This window comes from Protobothrops mucrosquamatus, unplaced genomic scaffold, assembly GCF_001527695.2.
Source record: "Protobothrops mucrosquamatus isolate PMUCROS unplaced genomic scaffold, P.Mucros_1.0 scaffold1082, whole genome shotgun sequence".
Lineage (NCBI taxonomy): Eukaryota > Metazoa > Chordata > Lepidosauria > Squamata > Viperidae > Protobothrops > Protobothrops mucrosquamatus.
In genome coordinates, this window is record NW_015387310.1 from 11,802 (window position 1) to 38,910 (window position 27,109).

A 27,109-nucleotide genomic window follows, 5' to 3' on the forward strand; every position below is an offset into this window, starting at 1 on the left:
AGCCCTCGTGCCCTGCCAAATATGATAGCGATTGATCGATCTGAATTGATTAGGTGCCCAACTCCAATAGACTCCAGTTAGTCTGATGCCACGACTTGGCATAATTTAAGGCAAAGTAACTCTGAATATTGATCGTAGTGGCTGGGTCTGACGATCTGGAGCATGGGAAAGCAACTCTGTTTCCTCTCCTCTTTTAAGGGGTCCTTTATCCTTCAGTGTCTTTAATAACTATATATTTTGTAACCTCCTGTGACATTGCAGCCCGGTTTTTCTTCTTTATATCAGCCCTCCGAATGAAATGACTAATTTGGTGTAAGGCGAGGCTTTTAATAAAGGAATCACAATCATAGGGTAGTAATTAATTAGGTCGGCTTTGAAAATTAGGTATGCGTTTCATGCTGGAGGAATAGAGTTTGCTATCTGCATTTGTCTTGTTTTTCTTTGAAAGAGTTGAGTTTATGTTTCTAACACCTGTTTGACAGTTTCTTAAGATGCTAAAAAGAATTGGAAGAGAGAGAGTCCAGAAGCAGGTTCTGAGTAAAGAAAATGATAGAAAGTCTTTATTATTATGCAGCTTTAAATACATATGTATGGAAAACATGAAATATGAGTGTTGGGGGTTATAGTATTCAGTATTTGAGTGTTTTTGTTTCTCATAAAAGATGAATTACACATTGTGTGATTTCAGGTTAACTGTGCTTCAGGGCAAAACCAGATTCATTTTGTCATATACATTCCTTACCCATTTGGAAAGCTAAGAACATAACCTAACTTCAACCTCTGCAGGGTTTTTTTTTAATTTGCTTCATCCTGTTTTCAATATGAAATGCTTTTCCTTACAGTGAAACATCAAACCATGGTTCTTGCTAGTTCAAATAAAACAACTGGACTCCAGCAAAACACTGCCTGCATCAGGAATATTTGTATTCTGGCTCATGTAGACCATGGTAAGAGAAATAACCTCTACTCTAAAGAACAACTATTTGTGAAATATGGATATATTTAAGTTAATTTGTTTCAACAAGCAGTGTTTGTTTTTATTGTATATATCGCTGATGTTACATAGAGAACAACTAGTGTACTATTTCAGAGACAGCCAGGCATAAAAGTAACTAATTGCCATATGGATGAAGTTTTTGTGGGTTTTTTGTTTTGTATTCTTTGCTACATATTTTCCAGTAGGCTGAAGAGGTAGAGTAGCTGTTCCTTATGGAGGATGCTTTCATTTTAATTCCTTCACTGAGTAAAATATTGGACTTTTCTGGGCTAAAAAAAGAAAACTCCTTTCAATTCTATGATTCTATAAAAAAAAGTATTTTTCTGAGTTGTCGGGGGAAAAAAGTTTATAATGCTCCAGACCACTATAATCATATTTAGTGGAAATGGATTATATTTTCCAGGATGCAACTCCATTAGCTGGCATTTTGACTAGAGCTAAATCAGGAAAGTTGCATATTAAAATAGGAGTAAATAAGAGAGCCAGTTTGATATGGTAGCTAAGATGCTACGCTAGACCCCAGGAGTCTGTGAATTCTAGTCCTCCCTTGGATGTGAAAGCCAGCTGGGTGACTTTGGACCAGCCACTTTCTCTTTGCCCAACCCACTTTACAGGGTTGTTATGTGGAAAATAGGATCATTAAGTATGTATGCTGCCTTGATCTGACCAAAAATAAAGGTGGGGTAAAAATCAAAATGGCATTAAATTGTTTTAACTCACACACACACACACACACACGAGTTAAAACAATTTAATGCCATTTTGTTTCTTTGATTTTGATATATTACATATTTTTTCTTTGATATATATATATTTGGATTTACTAGTATATTTATTTTTCTTATTTCTCTTTCTAGGCAAAACAACTTTAGCTGATTGTCTCATTTCTAGCAATGGAATAATATCTAGAAGATTGGCGGGAAAGGTGCTTTAATACCTATTCAATCTTTTATTTTAAATGTTAATGTTTTGTGATGAAAACCTGTAGAATGTGTAGGAAAACACGTTTCCTGTTATTTTCATTCATGCAGCTGAGATATTTGGATAGCCGAGAAGATGAGCAGGTCCGAGGTATCACGATGAAATCAAGTGCAATTTCATTGCTCTTTGTGAAAGGTAAAGTAATAGCCTCTGTGTGCATTTGAACTATAAAGTGTCGCATGATCCTAAAATAGCCTCACTGAAATTGGTCTTTAATTGGTCATTGTTTCCTACTATTATATGATCTGTTCAAATGAAATCACGAACTGTTATTGTTTAAAACCACAGATCAATTCTTAAAAAGATGAGCAGTGAAGAATAAAGATCAGGGTGAAAGTTTAAAGTTGCATAGTTACTGAAGTACAAAAATACAAATTTGCACAAGCACAGAGAATATATATTTAATCCAAACCACTAACAAACTATAGCAGTAACGGGAAACTACTGACTGCAAACAGATACTTTAAATTTTCCAAAGTAGAAGAGAAAATACCTGAGCAGACACATTCGTCGGTTTAGCGGTGATTCATATGCTCTCTGGCTTCACTTCCAAAATACTTGTCTTTTAACTTTTTTCTTTCTTTGATTCTAGATAATCAGGAACACCTCATCAATCTTATAGACTCCCCTGGCCATGTAGATTTCTCTTCAGAAGTATCCACAGCTGTCAGACTTTGTGATGGTTGCATCATTGTAGTAGATGCTGTGGAAGGAGTCTGCTCACAGGTATTGGAAAACGCTTTTCACTAATAAATAAAGTATTAATAAGAGTGGTCTTTCACATCTGTTGGATTTTAACACCACGAATTAAGGTAGGTTCTTGATCAAAGTATGCTAAGCCGAAAAGCACAAATGTCTATACCCATATGCTTATAGATACTAATTTTAATAGCAATAGCACTTAGACTTATATATCATTCCATAGTGTTTACAGCCCTCTCTAAGCCATTTCCAGAGTCAGCCTATTGCCCCCAACAATCTGGGTCCTCATTTTACTGACCTCAGAAGGATTGAAGGCTGAGTCAACCTTGAGCCGGTCAGGATCGAACTACTCTCAGTAAGCAGAGTTAGCCTGCATTACTGCATTCTAACCACTGGGCCACCACGGCTTTAAGAGCAACCTGGTGGTAGTTTTTACTTCACTTGGTGACTATTGTGTATGTCTTTGTAGTAAAGTAATTATGCAAGAGAATATAACAGAATGCTACATTGACATCTGCCATCATGGTCACCATGATGAGACTCTAGAAAGAGTACAGAGAAGAGCAACAAAGATGATTAGGGGACTGGAGGCTAAAGCATATAAGGAACGGTTGCTGGAATTGGGTACGTCTAGTTTAACGAAGAGAAGGACGAGGGGGGACATGATAGCCATGTTCCAGTATCTCAGGGGCTGCCACAAAGAAGAGGGAGTCAAGCTATTCTCCAAAGCGCCTGAAGGCAGGACAAGAAGCAACGGGTGGAAACTAACCAAGGAGAGAAGCAACCTAGAACTAAGGAGAAACTTCCTGACAGTTAGAACAATTAACCAGTGGAACAACCACGGAGGTCTTCACCACTTACGAGGTTGTGACCTTCAAATTAAGAAGAGACTGGACAGCCATTTGTCTGAAATGGTGTAGGGTTTCCTGCCTGAGCAGGGGGTTGGACTAGATGACCTCCAAGGTCCCTTCCAACTTTATTATTATTATTATTATTATTATTATTATTATTATTATTATTATTATTATTATTATTATTACCATCCATGCTTTCATTCAAACCAGATGGTTATTATTTATAAGATGGGTTTTGTTTATAGAGACCTATAGTTGAAAGCGAAGGTTTAGGACAAGTGTGGGTGCAACTATTGACACCTTTTTCAAGATGCTTCACCTTTTTCTAAGCTGACTCAGTAGCTGTGAAGTCTCGGGAAAATAATGTATGGGGTTAAGAAACACTGACGGGGAGCCAGTGCCCACTCTGAGCCTCTTGCCATATCCTGGTGGCGTTTCCTTAACATATTTTCCTGGCATGGCACAGCTACAGTGTGAATTCCAGAAAAGAGGCACTGACAAATGACATCTGTGCCCATGCTCAGTTCAAAGCATCGTTCAGTCTCAGACCCAAAGTGCCACAAATCCCTATTGGTGTGTTTTAACTTCACAACCTTCTGTGAATACGTTTTGTCTTTAGACACACGCAGTGTTACGGCAAGCTTGGCTGGAGAATATCCGTCCGGTCCTGGTGATTAATAAAATAGATCGTCTCATCTTGGAAGTGAAATTCACCCCTCAGGAAGCTTATTCTCACCTTAAGAACATCTTGGAACAGGTAAAGAGAATTCCTTGTCTCAGTATTAGAAGATAGGGGGGGGCAGTATTTCCAGTACACATTAATGCAGATTAAATGAGTTGTTTTTTTGTATACAGGAAGTCCTAGATTTACAGATGAGCCCAGAATTTCCATTGCTAAGCAAGACAGTTATTAAGTGAATTTTGTCCCATTTTACGGCCTTTCTTGCCACAGTTGTTAAGTGAACCACTGCAGTTGTTTAAGTGGTTTAAGCGATCACGTGAGGTATTAGTACCGCTTTATAAAACCATAGTAAGACCACACCTGGAATACTGCAGCCAGTTTTGGTCACCACATCACAAAAAAGATGTTGAGAGTTTGGAAAAAAAATTCAGAGAAGAGCAACTAAGATGATTCAAGGCCTGGAGACCAAAACATACGAAGAGGGGCTGCGGGACTTGGGGTTTGGCTAGTCTAAAGAAAGGAAGAAATAGGGGAGACATGATAGCAGTGTTCCACTGTCTGAGGGGCTGCCACAAGGCAGAGGGGGCCAGGTTCACCAAAGCACCAGAGGGAAGGACGAGAAACAATGGTTGGAAACAGATCAAAGAGAGAAGCAACCTGGAATCAAGGAGAAGCTTCCTGACAGTGAGGACAATTAACCAATGGAACAGCTTGCCTCCATGATTCATCTTAGTTGCTCTGGAGATTTTCAAGAAGAGACTAGACCAGTGGTTCTCAACCTTTTTAATGCCGCGACCCCCAACCGGTCGTAAGTCGAGGACTAAACCGGTCGTAAGTCGAGGACTAAACCGGTCGTAAGTCGAGGACTACCCAACCGGTCGTAAGTCAAGGACTTTCCCTGCCTGGGAGCGCCGCGCATGCGTGGTTCCGCCCCCTGCGCCGGCCGAGGCGTAGCTGGCAAGCGGCAGAGACGGAGCAGGCCGACCACCAGCTGGCCCAGCTCAAGGGAGGTAAGGCACCCGCCGGAAAGGGGGTTTTTTTACCGCCTGTTTTTTACCGCCTGTCGGAACGAACCGCTGGGGGTACTTTACCAGCTAGCTGGGGTTTACCCCAGGGCTGGGTGTCCAACTCTTGGTGACCTGATCTGTAAGTGGACAGACTGTGCCATATCCAAGAGGACGAACTCGTCCCCCGACCTGATCTTCTGGAGGTTCCAGGGAAGGTCGAGACTAACTATTCTATTCTATTCTATTAAGTTAGTAATATGAATATTAAGTAAATCTGGCTTCCTCATTGACTCTGCTTCTCAGAAGGTTGCAAAGAGTGATCACATGACACTGCAGCCGTCATAAATAGGAGCCAGTTGCCAAGCATCAATATGTTGATCTTGGGGATGCTGCAGTGGTTGCTAAGGGTGAAAATGGCCATAGGTTCATTATTTGCAGTGCCACTGTAACTTTGAATGGTCATTAAACAAATGGTTGAGGACTATCTGAACGTAATTTTGATAGCATGAGTGCTTTTATAATAGCTTTAAGTCCTATCCTTCTGGTAATTTTAATGTGGCATTTATGCTCAGGTTTTTCTTTTACTCTAAAGTTTCCTCCTTCCGTTATGTATTCAAGATGGACAGTGATTAATATTTATAGGTTACTTATATGCAAGGGTGTAGGTCTATACATACGTCGTATATGGTATGTTTTTAAATGTGTGTTATGTATGTGTACACTTTGAGCGCAAGCAACTAAATTTCATTTTTAATGTGTGCCGTTGTGCTCCCAGGAAAAAAAATGACAATAAAGATTATCTAATCTAATCTAATCTTAATCTGTCTGTAGGGCCCTAAAGCTGCAATGCCATACATAGAATAAGTGACTCAGTTTTGTTTCTAGGTGAATGCCATCACTGCCACCCTCTTCACCTCCCAAATCTTTGAAAAAAGAGCCGAGAAAGACTTGGATGTCCAGCTGAATTCTGATCCTACCAAAGAGGACCAGGTGTATGACTGGAGTACAGGCTTGGAGTACACAGACGATTCCCATCTTTATTTTTCACCAGATCAGGGGAATGTCGTGTTTGCCAGCGCAATTGACGGCTGGGGCTTTGGGTGAGTTGATTTATTCTATTTCATATCCCAGGTAAAGAGGCAGTCTGGACTAAAATGAGATACAAATAGTACAACACTCCAACAGATTCCCCACTAAGCTAGATAACAACTAGATTAGCCTCGGACCTGGGACCAGAACCAGGAGGAGGTGGAAGATACATGAAGATGGAAGGGTGTGCGTGTGTGTGTCTTGCTGAGCTCATGAGGACCCGCATTGTCTACTTATCACTAGCCCTGTATGCACATCCAGACAATAGACAACACTACGGCAGCCAAATGTGCATGTGTGAAGTGGGGCAAGCTTTTGTGCCATGCACATTAATAGATAACCTTTCAATAAAGTAACTGTTGAGAGTGTATACTTATATGCTTACAATACATTATGGTGGTACAATGGTTAGAATGCAGTACTGCAGGCTAATTCACTGCTCACTCCAGGAGTTTCATCCTGAGCGGCTCAAGGCTGACTCAGCCTTCCATCCTTCCAAGATCAGTAAAATGAGGACCCAGATTGTTGGGGGCAAATATGCTGACTCTGTAAACCGCTTAGAGAGGGCTGTAAAGCACTGTGAAGCGGCCTATAAGTCTTAAGTGCTATTGCTATTGCCCTTCCTTCCTTCCTTCCTTCCTTCCTTCCTTCCTGCCTGCCTGCCTGCCTGCCTGCCTGCCTGCCTGCCTGCCTGCCTGCCTGCCTTCCTTCCTTCCTTCCTTCCTTCCTTCCTTCCTTCCTTCCTTCCTTCCTTCCTTCCTTCCTTCCTTCCTTCCCTCTGCCAACTGCCAGCAGTTTGATCCTTACTGGCTCAAGGCTGACTCAGCCTTCCATCCTTCCAAGATCAGTAAAATGAGAACCCAGATTGTTGGGGGCAATAAGCTGACTCTGTAAACCGCTTAGAGAGGGCTGTAAAGCACTGTGAAGCGGCCTATAACTCTTAAGTGCTATTGCTATTATGTGAGTTCTCCATAAAGTAGTTGTAACGCTATTTTTCAGTCACCTCAGAGAAGAAGTGTACAGCTGATTACTGTGCAGGTGGACACAAATGCCTTATTATGAAGGCTGTTTATTTAAATGGATTTCTCTAATGGCTTGTTTTGTGTTTGTGTCCTAGTATTGAACAGTTTGCGAAGCTGTACAGCCAGAAGATGGGAATCAACCCATCCATATTACTGAAGACTCTCTGGGGAGATTATTATTTAAATATGAAAGCTAAGAGGATCATGAAAGTCGATCAGGTAAGATTGTGGGCAACTCCGTGTGTGAAACGGGACTCTTGTTCTCACTTTTTGGGGAGTAAAATGATGTGGGCATCGTTGCCCCTTTCTTGACTGAGTAAATTTGGCCATTCAGAAGCACGCTGTCACCCAGATCCAATGCGTGGGTGAGCATCAACTGTTATTAATAACGCTCTGAGAAACTGCAGTATGAGATATTTAATTGCTGGCATCAGGAGAAATATATTCAGCACCATAAATCAAAGGAAAGAACCTATCTATCACTATGGCTGGCTTTTTTCCCCCTTCCAGGGAGATTTTCAAATGGAGAAATATTTGAAATCTGATTTTCCTAAATCCGATGTTGCTCGCTCCATTCTCTCACTTTACCATTTCATTTTTGCCTCATGCATAAATCTGACCATAATGTTTTATTGCCATAACTTAGCAAAGCTGGGGTTCAGTCCACCCTATTGTAGGTTCCACGTTTTGTATGGAGGGGATACAGGATATATTCTTAAAGGGGGTGCCCTCCACAAGCTATTGGTCCCCATAAAGGCTTAGTGAATGACATTAAGGAGTGTAGCGGAGGAGTGGGACGAGAGGGTGAGTTTTATGATCTACATGTGTAAGATTCATGTAGATGGTATGCGTTGGTACATATATATGGCAGTAGAATCCCTGGTGTATTACAAAGGCTGCTTTGTGTTTGTCTAACCTGATGTTCTCTTTCCAGCTGAAAGGGAAAAAGCCTCTGTTTGTGCAACTAGTGTTAGAAAACATATGGAGTCTCTACGAGGCAGTTACTAAGAGGTAAGAGATAAATCCTTTAATTGCATTTTCTTGGTTGAAAATATTAGATGCCTACATCACCCAAGTGATAAGTTTAACGAAGAGAAGGATGAGGGGGGACATGATAGCAGCGTTCCAATATCTCAGGAGCTGCCACAAAGAAGAGGGAGTCAAGCTATTCTCCAAAGCGCCTGAAGGCAGGACAAGAAGCAATGGATGGAAACTAATCAAGGAGAGAAGAAGCAACCTAGAACTAAGGAGAAACTTCCTGACAGTTAGAACAATTAATCAGTGGAACAGCCTGCTTCCAGAAGCAGTGAATGCTCCAACACTGGAAGTTTTTAAGAAGAGACTGGACAGCCATTTGTCTGAAATAATATAGGGTTTCCTGCCTGAGCAGGGGGTTGGACTAGATGACCTCCAAGGTCCCTTCCAACTTTACTATTATATAAGCGAATTTTGTTACTGATTGTCAGTAAATATGTTGGTTTGGTATCTTAGGATATTTCCATCTGAAAACAAATGATAATCTAAGATTAGGCATGGTTGGTTGATCAGGCATCTCCAGTGTCACATTAATAAGTGTAACAGGCCAGTGAATTTAGAAGTTCCCTTACGTTTTTTTCTTCCTGGCTTCAGTGAGAAGCAAGTATCTTGTGTCTTTTTTCCCCCCACATAGAGACAAAGAGAAAATAGAGAAAATAATCTCCTCTCTGGGACTAAAAATTGCCGCTCGTGAATTACGCCACACAGACCCAAAGGTTCAGCTTAATGCCATTTGTAGTCAGTGGCTACCAATATCAGATGCAGTTCTCTGTATCCTTTATATAAAAAAAAACCTGTTTGCACAGCAAACTAGTACTGTTATTACCTCTCTTTCGTTTTACTTTTTTGATTTTGATTGTACGAAGCAGGAGGTAAGCATTCCTTTAACTCTTTAAAAAATTAGTAGTGGATTGGCATAACCAGCCATGGCTCACCTGCCTTAAAATCACTTAAGTCATTCCTGGACTTTTTGGTGTCTTTCAAATTCCTTTCTAGAAGACTTAATGTGATTTATTTTCTACTCAGAAGATATCTTATAAATGTTTTGGAACTTTTATAAGCAAAAAAACCAATAACAGGAGTCAGAAAAGGGTCCTAACTCCCCCCACCCCACCCCCAGTTTTACGTATTTATTCCTGGATGTTTTTGCCGAGCTGTTCAGTTCTGAATTATGTTAGGATTTGATGGGTAAGTATGAACTTTGGAAAAATTCTTGCAGAGGGGATGTCTTGTTCTTTCTGAATAGTCCACATCCTCTTCCTTCCTTTTCACTGTCACTGAAATCTCAGATTGCATCCCTGTGTATCCTTAATGCACCGATTAGCCATGGTTTGCGATAAACTTCCTAGTCCTCTTGATATCCCTGCTGAGAGAGTGGAAAAGCTGCTGTGTACTGGAGCTAAAACGTTTGATTCTCTGCCACAAGAAACCCAAGATTTAAAAGAGGGTGAGTAAACATTAGCAAGCTAAAAGGTAAAGGAGGCAGTCTGAATCAAAATCAAAGACAAAAAATAGCCTTGTTAAAGGACAATGAGTGTCCCTAACTGCACTATTCTGTCATTCAGCATAGAACTATAACCTAAATTCTCCCTCTGAATTTATTAAAGAGTTGACATCCACATTTAAAACCAGAGATTCCTTCGCACGGACCCCAGAAAGAAATATAACAATTTTGTTTTATGTTTGCTTAGCGTTTATGAAGTGCAGCAGTGAAGAAACTGCCCCTGTCGTTGTGTTTATATCCAAAATGTTTGCAGTTGATGCGAAGACATTACCACGGAACAAACCAAGGTGAGAAAAATTGTCCCATTTGATCTCTTGTCTGCTCCAGTGGTGGTAGTCGCTAAATCATAATCTGCGGTTTCAGTTGCTTTTATTTTAGGCCTGGCTAAGCTTATTTTCCCTTATCTGACAAGAAAAGCAGTTATTTCTTGAGCTGGCTGGTAAATATGACACAGACTCTTGGAACATGTCACACTTGTAAGATTTATTTATGTGCGTGAATTAAAAAAAAATAAAGGTTTTGTCGTATAATGAAAGCTAATTAACATATCAAAGTGTGTCATACGTTCAGATGGTTTCTCTATATAACCAGGTCTTTTAGATTCTAATGTTTAGATTAATTATAGTTAAGGGAGTCTTGGTTTTCGTAATGTAGTTGGTTAACAAGTTTATTGGCTGGATTCACTTACCTAGCTAAATTGTAAAGTAATTTACAAAGAAGAATTGCTGAATTAATACTCCTGTGACATGAAGGAAGCTACGTTATAGGTAGTCATGTCAAGCACCAAGGAAAACGGGAGATCCAGGCAATTCTAATATGTATAAGGATTTATTGTAAACTTAAGCTCTCTGCAAGAATCTGAACTACTAACAGTCAAGGGAAATTAGCAGGAGTTAAGAATAGAAAGAAATTCAAGGTGGGCTGGACTTAGATCTCGTGTGAGTGCAGGGATTCATGACTAATGATGCATTTGACTCCTCCTTCGGGCTCAGCCTGGTCATCTCCTACAGTCCTCCACTTACGACCAGAGTTGGGTCTGTAATCGCAGTTTTTGAATGAAATGGTTCTCAAGAGGCTAAAACATATAAGGAACGGTTGCTGGAATTGGGACTGTCTAGTTTAATGAAGAGAAGGACGAGGGGGGACATGATAGCAGCGTTCTAATATCTCAGGGGCTGCCCCAAAGAAGAGGGAGTCAAGCTATTTTCCAAGGCGCCTGAAGGCAGGACAAGAAGCAACGGGTGGAAACTAACCAAAGAGAGAAGCAACCTAGAACTAAGGAGAAACTTCCTGACAGTTAGAACAATTAATCCGTGGAACAACCTGCCTCCAGAAGCAGGTTTTAAAATTTTTAAGAAGAGACTGGACAGCCATTTGTCCGAAATGGTATAGGGTTTCCTGCCTGAGCAGGGGGTTGGACTAGATGACCTTCAAGGTCCCTTCCAACTACTACTACTAGTACTACTACTACTTCTTCTNAGTAGGAGGTTGGGACTGTTGTGTTTTTATGAACAAGGGTGGAGTTTTGTGGGGTCAACGTCCCTCTTTCTGGCCATATGATCGTGCGGCTGCAGATGGCTCAGCACAATTCATTAATGAAGTTCTGTCACCAAAGTAAGAATTTCATTTTAATGCCTTCGTGGTTTTAAACTTCCACAGCTGGAACAATTTCTGCATCCGTTTGAATTTATTTTGGTACATCTGTAGCTAAAATAAGGACGATTAAAGCCTTGGAGCAGAAAATAACAGAGGGGCTGCTTTTCTGGTCCTTCCAAAGTCTTGGGGTTCACTTAAAGTCAAATGGATTTATAACACAATTTTCCTGGGCCTCCTGCCTCAAAACAGTGGGAAATGTGCTTGAGAGAAGATGCTAAAAACTCAAAAGAGGGGATCGGCCCCTATGAGGCTCTGGGGCTTCCATTCACCCATCCCTGATTTCATAGTTACCCTAATACAGGTAGCCTTCAACCTACCACCACAGTTAATAACAATAATAACAATAACAATAATAAGAATAATAGTAATAATAATAATAGTAATAATAATGACGACAGTGATAGTGATATTGATAGTGATAGTGATAGTGATAGCGATAGTAATAGAGTTGGAAGGGACCTTGGAGGTCATCTAGTCCAACCCCTGCTCAGGGGGAAACCCTGTACCATTTCGGACAAATGGCTGTCCATTCTCTTCTTAAAAACCTCCAGTGTTGGAGCATTCACCGCTTCTGGAGGCAGGTTGTTCCACTGGTTAACTGTTCTAACTGTCAGGAAGTTTCTCCTTAGTTCTAGGTTGCTTCTCTCCTTGATTAGTTTCCATCCGTTGCTTCTTGTCCTGCCCTCAGGGGCTTTGGAGAATAGCTTGACTCCCTCTTCTTTGGGGCAGCACCTCAGATATTAATAATAATAATAATAATAATAATAGTAAAGTTGGAAGAGACCTTGGAGGTCATCAAGTCCAACCCCCTGCTCAGGCAGGAAACCCTATACCATTTCAGACAAATGGCTGTCCAGTCTCTTCTTAAAAACTTCCAGTGTTGGAGCATTCACCGCTTCTGGAGGCAGGTTGTTCCACTGGTTAACTGTTCTAACTGTCAGGAAGTTTCTCCTTAGTTCTAGGTTGCTTCTCTCCTTGATTAGTTGACGCCCAAATTTATGTTGCTAAGTGAGACAATTGTTACGTGAGTTTTGCGCTATTTTACTACCTTCCTTTCCGCCGTTCTTAAAGGAATCACTGCAGTTGTTAAGTCAGTAAGACTTAATCACGTGACCACGGGGATGCTGCAATGGGTCGTTAAGTGTGAAAAGCGGTCATAAGTCCCTTCTTTCAGTGCTGTTGTAACTTTGAACGGTCACTAAAAGAATGGATGTAAGTCAAGGACTCCCTGTACGTAAACCCAGTCAATTATGTCTTGTTCAGCTCTACACAATTAAATAAATCATGACGTAACTTGGGATAAGAATTCAGTAACGCTAAGCTCTTTTTCTTTCCATATGGTGTTTAGCAGTCTCTGCATGCCTTCTGGTTTTCTTTTAAGCCCTTTGCATAATAAGATAAGATAACCTTTATTGTCATTTTTTTTACTGTGGGCACAACGGCACACATCAAAAATGAAATGTAGTTGCCCGCTCTCAAAGTGAAACACATACATGACACAGACCTAAAACATACTATGTACAACATATGTATAGACTCACACCCCTACATATACATAGCAAATAAATATTAAATACTGTGCATCTTGAATATATAACGGAAGGAGGAAGCTTGAGAATCTATCTCTTCTCTTCCCCCCATCTGCATTATAAAATTCTTTGCTTGCTTCTTTATAAAGGATTCATCCTGAATCCACAGTGTGCTGTTTATTTGTTAAACAAACAAAATTGGAATTTCTATCCACCCTCATACTTACCTGCCTCTTCAAACACACAAATTTCAAGTATCTCAGGTATTTAAATGGAATTTACATCTTTAAACCAGGAATGCATGCACTTCTCTCTAGCAGCAATTTATCAGTTCATAAAGCTGAAGCATTTCCTCTTAAGTGCGCTTGGATAAAAATTGCCTTTAAAGAAGTTAATATTGCAACTGTAGTACCACTTTAAATAATTATACACCGTGAAAAGCTTCATTGGAATTTATCACATTTTGCAGAAGTTTTAAATTGTTTCCATTAAGGCAACTCTAGCATGTAAAATAATGGCTTTAATAACTGCTATTTTAATAACAGCTTGGTATTTCCTCACTAGCTACTAATATTGATATATTATTATCCGGGCACAACAATGTGAAGTCACAGCTGTCGGTTCTTTAGCTGGTATTGCATCCAGTTCTTCCCAAGAACCTAAAGCATCATAATGTATTGGTGTAGTACAGGGGTCTTCAAACTTGGCCCTTTTATGACTTGTGGACTTCAACTCCCAGAATTCCTCAGCCAGGCACTGGGATTGATGACTTGATGTCCACAAGTCATAAAAGGGCCAAGTTTGAAGACCCCTGGTGTAGTATATATATGCAGATTCAAGCACATTGTATGTGTTTTGTAACTAACATGGAAATTTTGCCAATGCACAGATTTTCTAAGTGCTGTCCAAGATTTTTTGGTAGGGCACCCAGTGCACCAATAACCACTGGGACCACCGTGCCTAGTTTATGCCATACTGTAATCTTTCAACTTCGATGTTCATACTTCGCGATCCTCTCCAATTCTTTCTCTTCCCTTTTACTATCCCTTGCTATTATCAAATCCATTATCTATACTTTATTATGGTTATTATTCCTATTTACATGTAGTCTATTAATTTTAATTTTACTAATACAATACACTGTACTAATATTACACACAAACAACATACTCATACACACCAGTTACTTGATTTCATCTATGGAATACTTGATTGGATACTTTTGATTATCAGATTCTTCTGAAAGATCTATACATTTATTGTCATCATCTGTTAATCACTTTTGAATCACAGGGCCTGAAAATGTTACATTTTTGCAGGTTAATGCTCATAATTTTTTTACTTCCCTGTCTAGCCCTTATATATATATATATATATTTAATGTCTCCCTTCCAGGGAGATGTCAACATTCCAAAGCAATGAAATGTATGACAGATGTTGTAAGGGAAGAACATTTTTTTCTGCGATTGGTGAATTAAAAATAGTTTTTAAATAGTGAATTAATTTCAGTTTTCATCTATTTCTTACATGCTGGCTGCTAGTCAGAATTGTCAGGTTTGCAGAATCAGTAGTAGTGACTGTAAGAACTGATATAAGTTAGAATCTCTCGCAGTTGACCCAATAGCTTTATTAAAGTTATATCAGCCAGCCAGTCATTAATTATTTTGTTTCTCAAACTTGTCAAGGTAATAATTTAACAGCTAACCAGCTTATGTAGTGTGAGATGTATGATGTAATGTTGGGAATGATTAAGCAGGGTCTATATCTCTTTAAGAGCCTTGTATAAAATGGAAGGCTCCGCAGATGTGTGTCTGTCTTTCGTTTTCCTGCTGTAACTGCTGTGTGTTGGAGCCTGCTGTATTAACACATGTATGTATATTGTTCCTGGTGTATGATATTGTAGATAGTGTAAGATAAACCACCATTTAATATAGACCACTGTTTACTGTGTTTACTCCTGGGTTATCTCAGCGCAACAAGATTGTGCATGCTCTGACAAAACTCTCCTTGCTAGTGTGCAAATCTGCAACTAGGAAATTAAAGTCGCCTTTCAAAACTCTCATGTTGTCCCCAACATGTTGTCCCCAGGCCTTTGTCACAAGAAGAGATAGCCGAAAGACATGAGCGTGTGAGGCAGCGGCGTGCTGAAAAGTTAGCGGCCACTCAGGAGCAAGAGTCAGCATCTGAGGGAATTGGAGGAAATTCGATAGACCCAACTTTAGAGGCAGAAGGTAAGAGAAAGATCCGGAATAAATTGTTCATCTAGGGCAGAGGCTTGGAACTACGTCCCCCTTTATGACTTGTGGACTTCAACTCCCAGAATTCCTGAGCCAGCCAAGCTGGCTCAAGAATTCTGGGAATTGAAGTCCACAGGTCATAAAAGAGCCGTAATTCCTCACCCCTGGTCTAGAAGATAAATGATAACTGTAGAGGGCACTCTGGCAGTAGGTATGAAACAAAGTCAACCTCTGTATTGGATTTCAAGCCCACACATCTGGAAATTGCCAAGCAATGTCTTAGAGGCTGCTGGCAGCAGTTTTCTCCTAATCCTAAATTCTTGCTATGGTCCAACTGGCTTTGGGAACATTGCAGCATATACATCGTGATAGCGTGTCAACGGCCAAATTTGGCACATGGCAGTTTGCTGCTAGAAGTAAATTTGGGTAGCCTGTTTTCTCTCCAGCAGGCCTGTGAACTGGTTGTGGGAATAAGCCTCTTTTGTTTTACAGAGCAGATGGTTAATGGTGCTTGCCAACAATTTTGTCGTTTTGTTTCTTGTGTTGAACCTCCCTGGATACTTAACTTGTGAGTGAACGCTGTAAAATTCATTTGCAGCACCCAGGAGGGAAGAGAAATCTAGTGTGCTTCACATGATTGTGATGGCAATTAAATGTAGTCACTAGCACGTAAACTGGTCCTGTCCCAAATTTGCCTCTCTTTATTGGACTGGATGCCGGTACCTTGGAAGTGGTAGAAATATATTGTCGTAATGTCCATCCTGTTGTGGATGGACGACACAAACTTAAATCAGATTTTGAGACGGGTTTGGAAGTTGGGCTGAGCTTGCCGATATGGCTGCGAGCGTTTCGTCTCCACTCTGCCAAAATCTGCCATTAAATCAGGGTTTTTTTCCCCAGAATTCTTTTATTTAATATTTTTATTTTTTTAATTAAACAACATTTAATCTTACTAAAAAGTATAAAAAATTAAAGACACCTACCAAGAATCAGTTTTATACATATTTATTTTATATTTATCAGTAGTTTGCTGGTTTACCAGTGAATTCACTACTATAATATAAGTGATACAAGCTATTATTGTAAGAGATCACAAACTTTCTGCCCTAATAACGCACAAAGCTACATCCTTTGATTAGTAGAAAACATTGCCTTTTTCAAAACATATATATCACATTTCCGACAGCCATTCGTTGACAAACAGAAAGGATCACTTTTCCAATTTCCAACATGGGATATGTCAACGCTGCTAATATTGAATATTCTTGCTTTGACAATATATGCAGAACTGTCTGGTATTTTTAGAGTTAAATCAGGCGACAGGGAAAGGGGAGGAGAATATAAGGAAAGCCCGGGAAAAAGAAACAGAAGTGAATCTTTGCCCTCCAAGTTAATTGGAAGATGTGAATCATGACCCCAAAATAGGGGAGGGGAAATGCCTGGAATGTTATGAGCAAAGGAAGGGAAATTCAGATCTTAGCATCCACCATGTTGTGCTGACACTCTGTAATACTAATAAAAGCTTTTGAGGTTAAAAAAAAAATGCCTGAAAGTTCTTTGAAGTGTTTCGTTAATCAGACATATGACAGGATATTATCCCTCATTGACAAACAGAACAGTATCACTTTTCCAATGTCCAACATGGGATATTATTCCTCCGTCAGGGGATCACCAGCAGCCCACGATTCAATCAGACACCAACCTCGTGGCTACTGAGAGAGAAGAGCTTGAAACTAAAGAAGGTTTCATTGCTTTTGCGAGGGTGTTCAGCGGTGTTGTGAAAAAGGGGCAGAAGCTCTTCGTTCTTGGACCAAAATATGACCCTGCAGAGTCACTGCACAAGGTAAGCTGCTAAGATATTATGTATGCCTACATTTTCCTTATTAGGGTGAACTTCACCTTTTCCTATGACTGAACATTCAAGTAAGAATCCATGTTATTTGTGATGACTTGGATCTACATCAGGAATATACTGATGTATGTTTCTTGAAAATTGAAAATCATGGATACTAAAGGTTAACTGGAATATTGATGATGAGAAACTAAAAATTAGGTAAAAATGAATAACAGGATATAGAGTGTTTCATGAAGATTAATTAGGATATGGATAAGGTAAAAATGTATCGATAAATGTAATAATGATGTGTTTATTGAGTCGGTACAACTAGACATGTACTAGCTTGAATATGAGATAGTAAATGTTAAGGGAAAAAAGAGAAGAAATACTTGATGGTGTAACCTAAGATTTGTACTAAAGATTTGGTTATTGAATTATTGATTAACCCCGCCACCACGTTGCTTTTTAAATACTCAAATGTAAAATTGGGAAACCAATAAAATGTTACAAAAAAAAGAGAGGAATATACTGTCTTTTTGAGGGCCCAGGCAGTTGAGGACAACACTTCAAAAGTAGATGAAGTCCCTGTTTTGAAGGGAGCTTTGGAGCTTGTAAGGGATAAAATGGGTGTTAAGGCCCTGGAAGATGTAAAAGATTCCTTTTAGCTCTTCCGCCCCCCCTAAATATTCACTCATGGGTCCTCTCCAAGGCAGCCCCTAGCTATCTTAGCTAATTTCAAAGAACTAAGCAAGGTTAGACCTTCCGTGAGAAACCGCCAGGATATCCCAGGGCTGTAAAATAGTTTGAGAAATCAAAAAAGCATTTCAAGATAAGGCAGTGACCAAGCACATTCATGTCGCTACCAAGGAAGTGACTGTATATAACCAAGACATTCATCATGAGTTGAACTTGACTTGAAAAAAAAATTCAATGTTCATTCCTTTACTGGCAGGATTTCTCCTGCATAGAAGCAAGAATAAAATCTACTGCTTGGCCTTAGAGTAGACCTTTAGGTGGGCAACCATAGACTTGCCAAGGTTGACAATATTCCCCTCTCTCTTGCCATTTCTTTCGGAATAAAAACCCTTGTTTGTTCGTGTAAGTTACACCTGCTTTGGGGGAAGCTATGCTGAAGTCTGCTAGGAATCAGCAATTCTCGTGTGGCTCATTTTTTCTTCTTCTTTCCTTTAGCTTCCTCCGGGATGTTCTCCTGCTGATGCTCTGCCGTCCGTGCCTCATTTAGCTTGCTGCACGTTGGAGGATCTCTACTTATTAATGGGGAGAGAGCTGGAGGAATTACAGGAAGTGCCCTCGGGGAATGTGCTTGGTAGGTGAACTAATTGTGTCTTCCATGACTATCACACATTCAAGATAGATGTTCTTGGAGCAAGTCTAGTGATAGCCACAAACCCATGACTTCTTCCTAGTTGGATGGATATGATAAATAGCTCTGCTGTCCCTTAGCCAGAAAGGTTCCCAGCATGTTTTGGCCCTAAAATCCTTATAATAAAATTAATCAGGACAACATACAGCCTAACCAAATAATTAAAAGCGGTAATGAAAATTCTCATGATCATAGGGTAACTTTTGCACATGATTAAATGCAGTGGTACCTTGGTACTCGGCTGCTTTGAAACAGATCAATTTGGTACCCAATGCATTGTGATGTGAAAACTTTTGTCGCGGTACTCATCGTTTGTTTGGCAAGCTAAGAACTTGCCTTGTGACTCACTACATTATTCTTTACTAGCTGTACCCGGCCACGCGTTGCTGTGGCTCAGTCTGGTTAAATGGGAAAGAAAGAAAAGAGAAAGCGCACGTTTATAATATGTTTAATTTCACAATGCTTGTTGGAATCGTAAAATCGTAGCGTGTGTTGCTTTTACGTCCAACAGATGGCGCTGTTTTTCAAAAACAATGTTTTTTACCTGTCACAGGTGTGACATCTATATAATAGTAGGTATATAAAAACACGCGCGTATTCGAATGCAACGTTGTGTCAAAATTTCAAAGCAATCAGTGAAGAACTTTCGGAGATTTAAGATTTTGAACAAACGAACATTTACATTTTTATTTATATATAAGATTGGAAAAATGTGTTTGGTATTCATTGGTTTTGATACTCATCATGCTTTCCGGAACTAATGAATAATTAGCCAAGGTACCATTGTAACTGATTTCAGAGTGAATCGGCTGCTTGCTATCTAACCCAGGTTCTCTTGTAGTATGTCTGTGTTGCCTAGGAATTCTGGGAACTGTAGTCCTAATGCATCTGAAGGACACGGAGCTAATGTAACCAGTAATTGAACAGAGAGGAAACTCTAAACTTGGCTAAATGTTAGCACAAGCATTGAAAGTGATCCAGTTCCTTATATACAGTACTTAAAGTGAATTGTGCGCTGCATTTTCCATGTCTGTTGTTCTGTTTTATGTATTCTAGAAGTAAATTTGTACTTCCTTCTAAAAGATGTGGGAAACTAAATTTACCTTCCAACTCCTTGTTTACCATGGAAACTTGAAATCCTTTCCAGATGTCTTTCCCCCCAACACATTTGATTTGAGAACGCTACCTCGAAAACCATGTGATTCTCATTTCTTTTCATCAGTGTTGGAGAAAATTATGAATATCAGCACGATTTTATCAAAACTGGTTTTGATTAGGTATTGTTGGGACAACTTTGTACTTTTAGTAGCTTTCTGGTTTTTTTAAAAAAAAATATTGGCTGGAATTTGGATTTATGAGACCTGGTAAATGATAGATTGTCTTTTTGCATCTCCCAAAAAAACCAAGATTTTAAACACGGTCTTGTAGTTTAATGTTTTAGAGCCTGGGCTGGCATAGGCATTGATGCTTCAAAAAAAATCTTTCACCTACAGCGGGGCTTCCATCCGTTCTCCAGGCAAAGTGCTGGCGTCCCATCGACTTCATTCCACAAAGTAGTGGGGGAAAGTTAAGGCAACAAAATGATGGTCAAAGTCAGAATCAAAACAGCCCAGCCCAAAATATATCCATGAAGTCACCAGGACGTGAGCTAGGAGGTCTTTCCTATTTTTTAGCTACAGGCAGCTCCAAGCACCTCATCTGGGGTTGTCTTTTGGGAAAACGAATCAGTTCCATCACTCCGTCAAGTGTTTCTTGTGTCTTTGTTTTTGTACAATAATATTTTTAAAAGAAGGGGAAATAGAGGAGGAGGAAGAGGAAGCAGCAGCAGCAGCAGCAGGAAACAAGGCCACTGACAAAGAGGAATGCTGTTGGCAATTCTTAGTTTGCAGGGAGAGATACTGGATATTCCATCTTGCGGTATATGTGTGTATCGGTCTCTAAAATTTAAAACATCTGTAAGTGGTAACTGTTTTCAGGATGAATTAAAAAGCCAAAAAAACAGCCAATGACCTTTGGGGAAGCTTAATGCTGATTCAGTATCAGATTTTGAGTGGAGACATTTGTTTTTTATTGTGTCCCGTCTTCCATGGATTTGCTGTTGTTTTCATTGCTAAGCTATCCAAACGTTTTCAAAGTTTAATTTTTTTTCCTCATAAGACGTGCTTTAACCTTTCTGTGGTATTTTATAGACCTGCCATTTTCTTGCTTCCCGATTCAAGAACGTATTTATTGTTCTTGTGCTACAATTGATGCCAGCAAGGGTTTCTTACTTGGATGGTCTACATAAATCTGGACTGATAACTTTCCACGTGAACAATTTTGAATGTTGTGCTATTATTCTCGTCGTTATTTTGGATTCTAAATCACGCATTATTTTTCCGATCCTTTCCACAGTCTTTCTGTGTTTAAACTTCATGCAAAATACAGGCAGTCCTTATATAATATATTCAAGAAATGCTACAGTGACTGCATCTGCACATAACCCTAAACCAAGATGTGATGAACCGTGTTGATCCATACAGAGTTAATCTTTCCAGTAAGCAAAGTTTATTTATGCTTTTCATAATCAGTTTTGGTCTATCCATTTCTTCCACCATCACCCAGAAGAAATGGACAGTTGCAAAAAATAGGAAGAGGGAAATGTAAAGATTCTGAATTGAATCAAAGCAAGTCATGATTAAAAGAAACCAGGATTTGTCATCCAAGAGCAAAATATGGTTTCAAATTGGGAGTTGGAGTTGCTATACAGAAGAAGCTAGCTATAATCTCTTGTTACTTTAGATGGCTGCTGATAGAATAAAATAATTTTACTGGCTTTTGGAAATTTGAGGCTGATATAGTGTCTTATCAAAGGTATCTTGATAGGTTTGGGACAGCTGAGTGAGATCCAGACGATCAAGATTCTTAATTCTCTGTCAAGACTCTTGTCTACAAAGGGTCCATCTTTTTTTTTAATATTCTCAGCTGAAGTTTGGAATATGGCTTTTTTGGAGTGGATCGTTACTTGAACTAGTAAATCACCAAAAGAAAGGTAGACAACTAATAGATTGGGTGACAGATATGGAGAAGTATATTATTAGGATTTACTTTGAATCCTCGATTCTTTTTTATGCTCAGCATACAACTTATTTGTTGAAAGACAACCACTCACGGTCCGGTCGGCTTTAATTAAAATCTAAAATGCAATTACCTTCTGAATACACGTATTATAAAGGTATACACATTAAGTCGGCGACTGTCAGTCCAAAAGAGGACAAAGACATTAGGTTAGGAAGTAAGAAAAAAATTCAGTCTTGCTATATTCTTGCCACAACCTACCTTTGTCCACCCATCCAGTTAGGCTGCTTGTTATTATCCGCAGTGTGAATTATCTGGATATCTCCAGATAGCCCATAAATGGAGCATGAAGACGATAGCGAAACGTTGTTGTTATTGTTGTTACTCAGCAATAGTTAGTAACTAGTTGCTTCTGCTTAGTGGTTCCTTATAGCTATAGCAAACAATAGTCATAACTACATTGAATCAGCAAATAAGAAATTTCATACTGTTACGTGACCAACTCAGGGATGAAATAACGCATGGATGTGAGGCTGCAAATTCTTTGAAACTCTTCATTAGACAACATGGTAGTAAATCCGCAAGGATCGGACGGGAACATTGAGGAGACTTTTATTAGTTATAGACTTAAGAAAAAAATATATTTCAGGAGATTGTCCCAAAAGTGTTTTTCCAAAAGACAACTGGACTTTTTTTTGGTTTTTTTCCTTGAAAACGTTTCGCTTTTTATCCAAGAAGCTTCATAAGTTCTTGATAAGCTTCTTGGATGAGAAGCGGATGAGAAGGGGAAAAAAACAAAACAAGAAAGTCCAGTTGCCTTTTGGAAAAGCACTTTTGGGTAACCATGACCTGGATGATGGAGAATCTCCATAGATGTTTCAGGAGATGGGCAGCATTGGGTTCCATCAATTTTTGGGTGTGACTTCAAATTATATCTTTAAGACCACTTGAGTTCACAAAACAAATCAAGATTGCTCCTTTGAAAGAAAGAAAGTCAGCCATTGTTTTCCCCAGCCCTATATTTTGTTTTCTCCTAATTTTGTGTCCATTCCCTTGAGTCGACCCAACGTCAGATATTGCTGAGCACAGATCCCACAACAGTGAAGACCGTTCTGATCTCAGATAGTAGACATAGCTCATAAATTTAAGTAGAAAACATAGCCCTGTCACCCATGGGTTTGTCCACTAGAATGTGACAACCTTGGGAACTGGCTTTTGTCTTCTCTGGTAAAACACACAGGCACACTGTCTTAAATTTTATTTGTGGTTTTGGGAAATTCTTGAAAATGTACAGATGCCTGTTGATAGCTTCCTTAGCCTTCCATTAACAAGGCGGATAGAATCGTATTTCTTCCCCCCCATATCTCTGTAGTCTGGTCCTGTCGCACTGCTGCTCCCTTGTGTTCTTCTTTTTTGCCCTTTCCCACCAGTCCCTGCCAAAAGCATCATTTCTTTCAACGTTTCCCAATGTTGCACTTCAAATAAATCATGTCACGTTTTTAAGTGCATTTAGAAGAAAATTGGCCTTAATTCATAATGAACATACGGCGGAGTGATGAGGGGACGTTTTGGGGGGCATAAAACAGGGTTGGACAAAACTGACTGCATTGTTTATAAGTCTATTAAGGTTAAATGTTGTGAGCATTTCAGCCTGATGAAATCTTTTCTGCATCCATGAAAAATGAATTTGGCCTGTCGTACAACATAATTTTACTGGGTTGTGTTTCCCCCCCCCCCAAATCCACCAATTCTGGAGAAAGTACAAAAACACATTTACACTTTATAGCAGGGTTGTACTGCAGTTGGACCTCGACGTAGACCCCAGTTGACCCCAAAGTTTCTGCTGCTAAGCAAGACATTGGTTAAGTGGATTTTGCTCCATTTTTACGACCTTTCTTGCCACCGTTGTTAAGTGAATCCCTGTAGTTGTTAAGTTAGTCACACAGTTGACTTTGCTTGCCAGACGGCTACAAGAGGGGGTTGTGTGACCCCGTGGACACTGCAGCCGTCATAAAGATGAGTCAGTTGCCAAGCGGCTGAATTTTGATCACGTGACCATGAAGATGCTGCAAAAGACATGAGTGTGAAAATCACTCATAAATCATTTTATTCAGTGTCGAACGTTCCCTAAATGAACTGTTCTAAAAACACATTTAGACTTCACAGTCAGGATGCACTAAACAGCTATTTGAATTTGAAACAGGGATGTTGTTTTGGATCCGGCGAGAGTTCCTTCTGCAGTCACGACCTAAGCCTAAGACTGAAAATTAGGCTTGTCAGATGCTATATTTTTTCTATCCTGCTCTATGGAGTAGAGAGTTGGTCTCGGACAGAAGGCCACCTGAAGAGACTAGAAGCATTTGAAATGTGGATTTACAGGCGGCTGTTACGTAGAAGCTGGGTTGACAAGATCAGAAATGAGGTGATAAGCCGCCTGGGAAAGCCAAGGGAAATCATCAAAACAATTAAAAAACGAAAATTAGAATATTTTGGACATGTGATGTGACACCCAGAAAAACACGGCATACTCCATTTAATCCTCCAGGGAAAGATGGAAGGCAAACGAGGTCCAGGCAGAAGAAGAACATCATGGCTTCAAAATCTAAGGGACTGGTTTGGACAAAACTCAGCAGCACTTTTTCGTGCGGCTGCGGATAAAAACAGGATCGCCAACATGATCGCCAACGTCCGATAACGGATATGGCACAAGAAGAAGAAGAAGAGAGAGTACTGGTTTCTCCTGTTGGCAGATCCAGTAGAGCAAAGGTCCCCAACCTTTTGGACACCAGGGACCGGTTCCGTGGAGAGAGCTTTTTCCACGGATCGGAAAGTGTGTGGTTTTGTGTGCTGCCTGCATCCCGCGGATGGGGCTTTGCTTGTTTGTGCGGACCGGTTGCTGGCATGCCATGGCCTGGTACCGGTCCACAGACCGGGGGTTGGGGACCCCTGCAGTAGAGGGTTAAAAAAAAACAGGATTTATTTCCCTGCTTTGGAGCTGAATAGCTGCACATTACTACATCTCAGTCCTGTCAAAATGATGTATTGAGGAGGTGCTGCATTGGTATTTGGGGAGCGTCTAATCCTGACACTTCAAGAAAAAAAGCCAGTTGGTGAATGCTGACATGATAAGTTAACAGTATGTTCTCCCTTTTGCTGTGGTCCTGCCACTTTGCTTCCACCTGCTTTTATTGCAGGTTGTGGATAAATAATTGCAAAAATTAGCCTTAGGAAACCAGCCATTGGAGATCAGCACAAAATCCAACAGGTGTACCACATACTGTATTTCGCATCTATCGGGCAGAGAGAAGTATGGACGCAGAAAAAGCACATTTTACAGGGATGGTTTGGTATCTTCAAGGCGAAGGATGAAAAAAAAATGTAATGTTCTCTCTTAAGACATATGCCCAAAAAAAACAACAAAAAAGCTAGTGAGGATAAGTAATTGAGCAGTGAAACTTAGGGAGGATAAAAATGGGAGCAATTTTATATTTCTGAAGCAGTTTAGCCTGGAGAATCTTCCTGTGCTCTAGCGATTAGTTTATTCGATTTTGTCCAAAGTAAATACGTTTCTTCCTAAACGGTTAAAATCATCTCAACGTAATATCGATTTTAGTCCTGCCGGGCTGTGCAGAAGTTTAAAATCACATCTGGTTTCATTATAGAGCTAGTAAACTCGGTGCATTATTGCGTTATTGTCATCATCATTTTCTGCTTGGGCTCTTGCAGAATTGGGGTATATTGTGTTTTATCCCCTTTTCCTCCAAGGTGCTCAACGTTCATCCTAGGCCCAAGGTCATACACAGCGGTTACAAACAACAGAGTCTTGAGTTCACACAACTTGCACACCCAGTGCCTGGCTGAGGAATTCTGGGAGCTGAAGTCCACAATAAAGTCATAAAAGGGCCAAGTTTGAAGAGCCCTGTTTTTGAGCTAAGATTTCTATGCAAAGATTTGGGTTCGTTTTTGCACTTTGTGGTTGAGGAGTTTGGTTGTTAAAAGAAGCCAGCTTGAGGCCATTCTGGCTTTATGATGCGTCTCGGCTTTGACGGACAGGCGAATGAACGCAAGAGGGCACTGCGAATCAGTGACATGCTGTGCAGAGGGGAAAAAAACAACAGGCTGTGGGAAACAAAGAAAACCCATCTGTGGTTCTCTTCGAAGGGGATAATTTTGTTAGCCCTTGGTTGCAAAACAAAGAGCAATCAGTTGAGCCTTAGTGCTTTTGGGCTGTCTTAGGTGCAGGCTTAAAGGCTTATGTGCAGTCCTTGGCGCCCTCTGAGCTTGGTTTGTTTGCAAACAGCCAAGCTCAGAGAGCATCAAGGACCCCACAGTTGAACTCTTTGGGTACATATATTCCCTTCAATTACGTGATGGTTGGGTGTCCTGAATCACCTTCTGGTTACCTTGTTTGTTGTCCCTTTTACCTTCCACCTTTCATCTTTAGGTCTAATCTTTTGTGGCTGCAAAATGAAAAATAAGGCCCGATCACGGGCATTTGAATTTCATCCACCTCTTCTGTCTTTTGGGCGGTTGTGAAAACATCAAGCTTTGGTGGCCCTTGCTTTTATTTCAGAAGGGAATTGTATTTGGGCATTACCTCTGCGCAGTTAAAGCTGTTGCTCTTTGTCAGTTTTTCCTGCCGACTTGAAGGCTTTGGGAGTTGAGTTGCACTTCGTGCTGGGTACTGTCCCTGTGAAGTTTTAACAGCCAGTAAAGTCTGCGGGTGCCTTTCAATCATGTTATCTTTGGAGGTTTTAAGAGCTCTGCTTCATCAGACTGAGAATCTGTTCCAACTGCCTGTGGCAACCGGGAAGCCCTTGAACAGGATTTAAAGCACCGCTTCCTACTTATACAAGGGGAGATGTGGAGTTTTGCAAAATACAGAGGTTATATTCTGCCAGCATGGCTAATAAAAGGTCCTCAGCTTGCCCGTTTGAATTTGAATAGTTTTTATTAAGGAATAGAATAGAATAGAATAGAATAGAATAGAATAGAATAGAATAGAATAGAATAGAATAGAATAGAATAGAATAGACAGATTGTAGAATAGAATTAGAATTAGGAATAGAATAGAATAACAACAACAACAACAACAATAATAATAATAATCATAATAATAAAGTTGGAAGGGAACTTGGAGATCATCAAGTGTTGGAGCATTCACTGCTTCTGGAGGCAGGTTGTTCCACTGGTTAATTGTTCTAACTGTCAGGAAGTTTCTCCTTAGTTCTAGGTTGCTTCTCTCCTTGATCAGTTTCCATCCGTTGCTTCTCATCCTGCCTTCAGGCGCCTTGGAGAATAGCTTGACTCCCTCTTCTTTATGGCAACCCCTGAGATACTGGAACACTGCTATCCTGTCCCCCCTCGTCCTTCTCTTCTTTAAACTAGACATACCCAATTCCAGCAACCGTTCCTTATATGTTTTAGCCTTCAGTCCACTAATCATCTTTGTTGTCTCTCTCTCTCTCCCTCTCCCTCTCTCTCTCTCTCTCCCCCTCTCCCTCTCTCTCTCCCTCTCTCTCTCTCCCCCTCTCCC

The 27,109-nt window shown here is 40.2% G+C and overlaps 1 protein-coding gene across 1 annotated transcript in view; it reads left to right on the forward strand.

The window, feature by feature from the left end:
* The first annotated feature begins 847 nt into the window (after positions 1 to 847).
* Positions 848 to 27,109, forward strand: part of EFL1 (elongation factor like GTPase 1) — a 50,905-nt gene continuing 24,643 nt past the window's right edge. Inside the window, exons 1-14 of the mRNA XM_015820191.1 lie at positions 848 to 947; positions 1,855 to 1,922; positions 2,029 to 2,113; positions 2,571 to 2,704; positions 4,154 to 4,291; positions 6,109 to 6,323; positions 7,430 to 7,553; positions 8,269 to 8,345; positions 9,004 to 9,140; positions 9,694 to 9,816; positions 10,061 to 10,160; positions 15,147 to 15,289; positions 16,960 to 17,138; positions 18,324 to 18,459. Of these exons, the coding sequence (XP_015675677.1) occupies positions 857 to 947; positions 1,855 to 1,922; positions 2,029 to 2,113; positions 2,571 to 2,704; positions 4,154 to 4,291; positions 6,109 to 6,323; positions 7,430 to 7,553; positions 8,269 to 8,345; positions 9,004 to 9,140; positions 9,694 to 9,816; positions 10,061 to 10,160; positions 15,147 to 15,289; positions 16,960 to 17,138; positions 18,324 to 18,459 (1,750 nt within the window). The 5' untranslated portion in view covers positions 848 to 856. The remainder of the gene's footprint in view (positions 948 to 1,854; positions 1,923 to 2,028; positions 2,114 to 2,570; positions 2,705 to 4,153; positions 4,292 to 6,108; positions 6,324 to 7,429; positions 7,554 to 8,268; positions 8,346 to 9,003; positions 9,141 to 9,693; positions 9,817 to 10,060; positions 10,161 to 15,146; positions 15,290 to 16,959; positions 17,139 to 18,323; positions 18,460 to 27,109) is intronic.